The sequence below is a fragment of the Lacerta agilis genome, chromosome 3 (genome assembly GCF_009819535.1).
Source record: "Lacerta agilis isolate rLacAgi1 chromosome 3, rLacAgi1.pri, whole genome shotgun sequence".
Taxonomy (NCBI): Eukaryota; Metazoa; Chordata; class Lepidosauria; order Squamata; family Lacertidae; genus Lacerta; species Lacerta agilis.
In genome coordinates this window covers 62041188-62049628 of record NC_046314.1, presented here as the reverse complement: position 1 = coordinate 62049628, position 8441 = coordinate 62041188, and the positions used below count along the sequence as shown (strand labels likewise).

At 38.1% G+C, this 8441-nt stretch overlaps 1 protein-coding gene across 6 annotated transcripts in view; it reads right to left on the bottom strand.

The window, feature by feature from the left end:
* Positions 1–574: 574 nt before the first annotated feature.
* The window catches only part of STXBP5 (syntaxin binding protein 5), a 106116-nt gene continuing 98249 nt past the window's right edge, over positions 575–8441 (bottom strand). For all 6 annotated transcript variants that reach the window (XM_033143955.1, XM_033143949.1, XM_033143950.1 and 3 more), the window contains 4 exons: positions 8242–8407; positions 7157–7268; positions 4861–5081; positions 575–2904 (listed from right to left, as the gene is read on the bottom strand). In XM_033143955.1, the coding sequence (XP_032999846.1) occupies positions 2863–2904; positions 4861–5081; positions 7157–7268; positions 8242–8407 (541 nt within the window). In that variant the 3' untranslated portion in view covers positions 575–2862. The remainder of the gene's footprint in view (positions 2905–4860; positions 5082–7156; positions 7269–8241; positions 8408–8441) is intronic.

The window sequence follows — 8441 nt, the reverse complement described above, 5'->3', positions numbered from 1 at the left end:
ATGCACAGAGAAGCTATCATAATGAACAGTTACTACTGTTTATGTTTGAATGTCCACATCACTTAACAATCTTTTATTATTTGATTTATTGATTTTTCTCAGTGTTTTCACATATAGCTAAATGCAAATAAAGTAATTTGTTTAAAACAGAAAATCTGTTTCCTGGCAGCAGAATGAAAAAGTGAATAACTAGTCCCTAAACACTCAAATATTTGCTGTAGAGGATTGGCTGCTGTCCAAAATCATTTATGTAGGCTTAGACTTGGAGCACTGTGTGGTTATGGAATGAGCTGAATCTGCTTCCCATATAGACAATTGGAGATCTACCTAAAGCTGCACTGCAGGGAGGCAAAAAGCTGGTATAAGTACAGTACTAAAACACACCATCCAGCAGCCCCAATCTGAAACACAGATTCAAACATTCTTGCAGATTGTAGAGTTTCCCACCCCAGGTGACCTTTGGTTGCAACCAACATGCTGCAGCGATTTAGTTGCATCAAATTCAAAGGGTTACAACCTTATGTTAATTGCATTTACTTAGAGGCAAGTCTCATTAAATATATCTATATATATATTTAAAAGCAAAACACACTATGCAGGACCAGCCAGTAACTTTTTCAACCTGGACTGCACATGACATTTGAGGAACGGGGAACACAATTTTTAAATGCCAATGCTGAACCCACACTAGGGAATTTTGTTTTGGCTCAAACTGCAGTCTATGTTCACAATGTTAGAAGTTAAGACAACCCATTCAACATGTGCACAGCACCACCAAGTTTAGGAAAATAAAACCCCAAACCTCTGGCCATACACTGGCACTTTCTTACAAACAAAGCCTCAACTAGTTCAGGCTGCTTGCAAATTATCACAAATTCGTACTATTTCCAGTTTCCAACATGACTAAGGTTATTATTTATGCATTTTCATAAATATTTTTTTTAAAAATAAATTCATATACTCTTATTACACTATGGCTTTGGTGCAACCTTCATTAGCTAAAATATACTGCTTCAATTTGGCACATCTTAAATCGCTCATCTCATACAAATCAAAGTAGGAATCTACCAGCTGCTAAAGTGGTAAAATATTCATTTTTTAAATGCCAAGTTTAGGAAACAATCCATTCTGACTTTAATGTCACTCGGCAATTCATGCAGTGAACTTAAGAACACTTACATGGAGGAAAAGTCAATTCAAATCAACGGTACTTGCTCCCAAGTAAATGTGCTTGAAATTCTGGAGACAGCTTCTTTGCTGCTTTTTTTTTTTCTACTTGCTAACAGGTTCCTTGAACTGTATTTGGGGGAAAAAAACCCAAGAACCATTTTAATCTAATGCAAGTGATAAAAATGATTGCTATTACCCATCAAGTTGTATCTCAGAGTTCAACACTGCTTGAACTAAGGAATATTTCACCTGGTAGTTAAGTCTGATTGGGCATATAAACTAGCTACGTATCTGACAGATCCTGTTTAAGTGCCTGCACTAATACATTCTCTTAAAACACACAAAAGAAGATGTACAGCATGAATTGAACTCAAAACCAATTACAAATATTTTATAAATTGACTAACTGTATTTTCAGGAAAATAAAAAAGGTAGGGTTGACTGAAAGATGACATTTTTTTCCTCATTGTGGTAGACTTTTTTTTAACTTTTTACACTACACAGCCATAACACAAATGAAAACTCAGCATGATGTGCAGTTGAATCACTTTTTTTTTTTTTACAATGCAAAAAAACTTCTCTTGCTTTGCACTTGACATGGGCTGTGTTCAGATGTCATGCTAAGTCACAGTTCGTTGTGATGGGAATGAGCTGCAGCAAGCCTCATGTGTCATCTTTTTTCTTCTGGTGTGGCTGCGAGAAGTTTTGAAGCTTTTGCTTTGTTTTGGATTAACTATATAGTGTCAGGTCCAAACCTTAAACCATGGTTAAGTGTTACAATGGTTCATCAAAACAGGACAGCTTTATAATCTATGGCTTGAAAGTATAATTGAAAGTATGTTTCAAATAAACCATACTGAAAATTAACCACATTATGTCAGGTTCAGATAAAATCAACAAGCTATGGTTAATCAAAAGCTTCCAATGACCTTCTTGTAGCTACAACAAAGGAAGAGAGAGAGTGTGTGTGCAAGAGCCCAAATGCTTGCTGCTTTTCATTTCTGTCACAATAAGCTATGGTTTATAATGACATCCAAACACAGCCACAGTATGGTGATGCAAATACAAGAATACTAGATCAGGGGTCCAAGAAGATACTATGTGCATGTTAACTATGTATAGATTCAGAATGGAGCTCGCATACTTCTTTTGTCAGATCAGAAAATTGGTGGCATCAAGTCATTTCTAGTAACAGCTATAATGGCGTGCTCTAAGGAGGGAAGGTATAGATCAGCTACTAGTAGTCCCCTAAGATGAACAACTTTATTCTAGCTCTTGGACCCCTGATTTATTGCAGCCTCCTACAGGAGGATGAAACACTGGCAGCAACAACAATAGCACAAAAACTTTTGGCATATGAAATATTAATACAGGATAGATCCTGCATTGCCCCTGCTCATCTGATACCAAAGTTTCCTTTTTGTCCATGTGTTCTCTTGTTGACTCTGTTCCCAAGCTCCTAGTCAGCCCACAGGTAAAGAAGACACACACACACTGTGTGGGTGCCAGTTTTAAATATAATGACCCTCAGTTAAAGCTGCATGACTGAGGTAAAACAGTGTGTGATTTGTGCTAGGAAAGATCAGTATCCATTGGCTGATACCCTTGCACTTCTGCTGGTCCTGCAGAAGTTAATGAAAAGGAGATTTTTCTTCAAGGTAAAGTTATATAGATGCATTTGGAAATGCGTTGTCAGAACTGGTACCATTTCTTATCTTTGCATTTCAACATCATCTAAAAATGAAACAGAGGAACACAATATAGTTATGCATATGGTATGGTACACTATACAGTTCACTTTTGAAGTTGGTGTAAGGACGGAATTCTAAGAATAGAGAACTGCCTATTAAGTAAAGATGAATAACTAAATGATTAAGGAGATCATAGGTACATGAACAAATGGATAAAAGTTGTGCACAAATAAGCCTTCTTGCCATCTGCCTGTGACAATACAGTGGAACCCCGGGTTACGCACGCGATCCGTTCCTGGTTGCCGTGCGTAATGCGGGTGTGCGTATCCCGAACGCATGAAAAAACCCCAAAACCCGGAAGTAGCGTGATTTGAGCACTTCTGCGCATGCACGAAGTGCGCAGATGTGTTCTGCGCATCCGGGGGTCGCGCACGCTCCAGAAACGCTTCTGGATTGCGGGCGTTAACCCAAACGTACGCAACATGGAGCGTGCGCAACCCGGGGTATGACTGTATAAAGTTTAGTCCCCATACTGCTGGATTCTGGTGTGAAAGCAGGACAAACCCAAAATATTTTGCTGCCTGAGGTGAAGTACAAGATTAGGGCTTGGTAATATATCATATTGTCCAAAACCAGTTTGAAGTCCATTATCATTATAACGGATTTCTAATTTTTGACCTGGGAATATATTGTGAATCATGATGTATGTATGTGTGTACTATGCAAAAATCACAATATGGGAAAAGCCATGAAGCCAGCCAGTGCCTCTACATAGCTCCTTCCTTATTTCAGACATTGTGATATATTGGTATATTGTGATGTTTCGCTAGTGATAATACATTGTGATGTTGAAAACCAGCTATTTCTCAGCCCTACACAAGATGGCACCAACTTCCCCCATTCCTGGCAATTTAACCTAAGAATTTAATCTTACATAAAACCTGTTCATGGGCAGTGTCTTCCATAGCGCCTGGAGAGCAGGAGATTAGCTTATGGGACACAAGGCAGGCCATGTGGCACACACAGCTCTGTCCTTCAACACCTTGTTGCTGCTCCCTGCCTGTCAGCATCTCTCACCTGAGAGTGCCACCTCGCTTTGTCTAGTGAAAGGTCACTCACCCAGTGTGTGTGAGTGAAAGGGCTAAATGTCTTTTTTATTAGTTTTCTTACAAAAATGATAAAATAACAAAAAACCCATGCATCCATAAGTTCTTACAAAAGAATTTATGCCACCATGTTCTTAATTCCCAGTTTCTTATCTTCCCCAATAGACTTCCATCTTCCTCAAAGCGTGTTTGTCTTATTTGTTTAATAAACTGCTTATTTAATCATTTTGCCATTTTGTTATCTGAATACTATACGTATAATCCATATTGTGGTTTGCGAAAATTAATCAAAGCATGTCCAGGTTTTAACTTGAGGGCACTGGTGGTTTTTTTTAAAAAAAATATTCTTTATAAATTTCCCACTCCTTTTTGAACTTTTGGTTTGGGCTGTCTCCTAATTGTCTCTGTCATTTTTGCCAGTTTGAGATATTCAAATAATTTATCCTGCCATTCCTCTATGGCTGGTATTAATTCTCCTTTCCAATTTCTGGCAATTAATATTCTTGCTGCTGTTGTAGCATATAAGAATATTCTCTTTTTTCATTTGGAATATCTGAATCTAAAATGCCTAAGAGTAAGGCTTCTGGTTTTTTTTAATGAAAGTTTGCTTAAACTTTTTTTTCAATTCCTCATATATAATATTCCAAAAAAATCTAAAAATTTTTTTGCAACACTGCCACATGTGAAACAGTGTCCCTTCTGCCTGTTTACACCTCCAGCACGTATTAGATCTCATGTTATACATTTTGGATAGTTTGCTGGGAACTGTATACCACCTGTAAAACATTTTCAAAAGATTTTCCTTTAGTGTACAACAGGCTGTAAATCTCCATTCTTTATTCCATAATCTTTCCCATGCCAATAGTTGGGAACCACGTTGACACTTTACTTACGTCATGCGCATGCTTTGAGAAAGAATCGGCACTGGCCATCATGGCTGCTGTTCGTTCTTCCAGTTCTCCCAACTTCTGTCCTCTTTCATCTAGTGCTATTCTGGCTCGTGCCAATTCACAAACTATTCCCGATGCTGCTCCTTTCACCCCTTCAATACCACCAGGACCTGGAATATGCTGGGCAAGGCTCCTTGATGCCTTTCCAGCAGCTGATTCTCCAACTGAATATGAAAAAAGAAAATCAACCAGATTCTATTCAGGATCCTTCCATACAAAAAATGGTTACTGTATTTTCCGGGGTATAAGATGACTGGGTGTATAAAACGACCCCCAGCTTTTCTCGTTAAAATATAGAGTTTAGGATACTCTTCCAATGCACACCAAATAAAAATTAAAAAAAACAACAACATTAGATTTGATTTCAATATGGTAATTTTAATTCAAATGCTTATGACATGCAGGTACTGCCTCTGAGAAGCCGCTTCAAGGAGCCGCTTTTTAGCTTTTAGCTTCCAGGACAGAAAAGTAGTGGGGGCACTAGGACCCAGTCAAGTACTGTTCACTGTTGATCGGCAGCCACTTGGGAGAACAAAGCAGGAGGCTGCAAGGACAAGCCAGCATGTTTACACAGAAAATGGCAATCTAGGTCCCGCTCAGTGCTCAGAAGTATGCTGCCTGGTTTACTGGACAGGCAGTAAGGGAGAAAAGGCTGCGATCCCTAAATGGAGCCCTGAGGCTGCAAAGCAGAATTGCAAAACCGTGTGTAATTAATCCAGCCAAGCTAACAGGGAGCTTAGCATCCAAGCTTCATTCAAAAGGACAGGGCACACAAATCACAGAGGCTGCTGAGGGGAAGAGGGCTTGTGTGTCTTCGCTAGCCTCTTCTTCTGCCTGCTCTCCGGTAAGCCCAGCGCCGCCTTCAGCTGCCCAATGCCCACCCGCTTCCCTTGCTCTCCTCCTGGCTGGACTCTCCAGCTCCCCTAGGGGAAACACGGTAACATCGCTTAAGACGATCCCTGACTTTTGAGAAGATGTTATTGGGTTAAGAAGTCGTCATACGCCGGAAAATACGGTACTAGTTAGCTGAACTCAATACTGGAAGTGGAAATGTCATAAGCTTTGGATAAAACTAAAAGAAAATAAAGTGTGCATATTACGACAGATTACACAACATATTTAACAAACTATTCTGATACAATCAATTATTTTTCTTTTCTGGTTTGCAATGAATTAGGAAGGTACTGAGAATCTGTATGGAAATTAGGCTATAAATAACTGGGTAGGTGAGTGCCAGCTTAGCTTGCCATTGGTTTCATGAACACAATGCCAGAAATTGATGTGTAGCGATGTCATTGCATCATTTTGCTATGTGATTCACTGCATTTGTCATTTTACATCTCTTTATGTTGATGTATTAAGTTGTTTTTTTAAAAAATCTGTTCCATTAAAGATTGATAAATTATAAAATATTCTTTTCAGATACAACGTCTGCTGTTCCCTGATGGCCTATAAAGTGGGTGGGTCTCTCAGCATTGCATCGTGTGATGCTACATTAAAAATTAACTCAAAAGATAGGATAGTTCTCTTGCACCAAGGATGGGAAACTTGTGGGCCTCCAGATGTTGTAGAACTGCAGCTCCTAACAGCTCCAGCCAACATGATGCCTTTTCATCTTGAGCTGCTGTTTCAGTGATGACATCAGCCTTTTTGTTCTTGCCAAGTATTTGTGGATTAGATATTAGACCAGGACTAAGGGACCAGCTATTTGTGCATTTTGTAATTTTATAACTATGTAACTTTTCTACTTAGCTGATTTTTTTACACTATATTATTTTATTTTTTGTTGGTTTTTACTGATTTTAGTCTAGCCTAGATTTATTTTAACCATCAGGAGTAATCTTTCTACTGTGCCAACAAAACTCCAGTAATCGCAAGTCAGTATCCAACCCATTATTCATTTTATCTGCCATTTTAATATTGTAATCTGCTTTGTGTATTGTGGCTACAATATATACCATTGAGTATAAATTAATAAGTAATTCTGCATAAGACTGGAAAAAGTTTTATCTTTAGTATTCTACGCTAGTTCAGAAAACTGATAGTACTCAGATAATGGGCATATTAATGGGAAGTTATGTGCAATGATATATAAGTAGTTAATACGAGGAAATAGATTGCACTAATCTTAGTTTCTAGTTAATATTTTTGTTTTTCATTTTACAATTTAGGATTGCATTCAATAAATATATTCTACTAATTTTCTATTCTTTTATTTTAAAAAATGTAATGAACTTACAGAGTTCCTCTCTGTCAAGTGATTGTGCACCACCTCCAAATAGGCCTTTGAAGAACCCCTTGTTTGGTGCTTCTGGTGTTTCTACTGGTGTGAAGAGTTCACCCAACATTTCCTTCAAAGAAAAATCATTTTCAGTCATATCTGAAATTTTATTTGGATTTCATAAAAAGGACAAAATTACTATTAATGCACTCTCATTGTATTCTCTCTCACTTGACTTCAGAATTCAAAGTGCCCATACAGTTCCCCCTGTAGATTTTATCATTTTGCTTCAAACAATTTAGCATGCATTAGATCTATTAACTGAAAAGTTGGTAAGTCGCAATGATAGCTTTACATCACCTTTAATTCAGATGGAAATTGGAGTTGCTATTAAACTCTGCACTTGCCTCACTTTCTTCAACATTAAACAATTTTCTGCACTGACTAAAAGTGGGTTGCATCCTGACCTGCTGTTCCTCCTTCCATTTGCGGAAGTGAGACAGATCCAGTGGGGCTCCCTTTTAGTCTCCATGGTCACCTCCCATGCTGTTTCTAGCACAGTTAGAAAAAGCATGGGAAAATTCAAACCGTAGAGTGAATCCCCCCCTCTTTAACAGAACACATACATACAAACTAACTACTAAAGCTACTGACAGAGACAAGGAACAAGTAAGAAAGCTACAAGCCTGGTCGAAACAGAGAAGACGGAGTCAAGATGCAAAGTGAAACTGTTCTGCAAACAAGGGTGGGGTCCTGAAAATGGCCTTGGAGCTCTGATTTTGCCTGCTACCATTTGAGGGCACTTGATACCTATACTGAAGACATCACTTCAATATGCATTTGATCATGTGCAACTTCTACAGCCCAACTAAATGCATATGGGTTGTGAGATAACACAGAGTTGTTTTTTTTAAAAAAAACATCTGATTCAATTCTAATTCCCTGTCCCAAGGTATCTTTTCCATGCTGGAGAAACCCATCTGGACTTGTTTAATCTCTCCTTCCAAAATAAACAACTATAAATTAAAGGACAAAAGTAGTCTATTCTTCAAATAATGTTTTTACATTAAAAAATAATTACACAATAATCTTTTATACTTTACCTGCAGATTTTCACATGTTTCTTGACTATAGGTGATTCTCTGGATTTCTGTAGGTGAGACAAGGTACAAAGCTTGCCCATTGTTGGTGAAGCAAAATGTTCTGGCTATCCGCATGTTGGTAAGCGGTAAGTAATATACATCCAACAACGGCCTTAAACTTGGCAAACTTAAGAAAACAGAAAGGAAAAAAATGTCAAGTG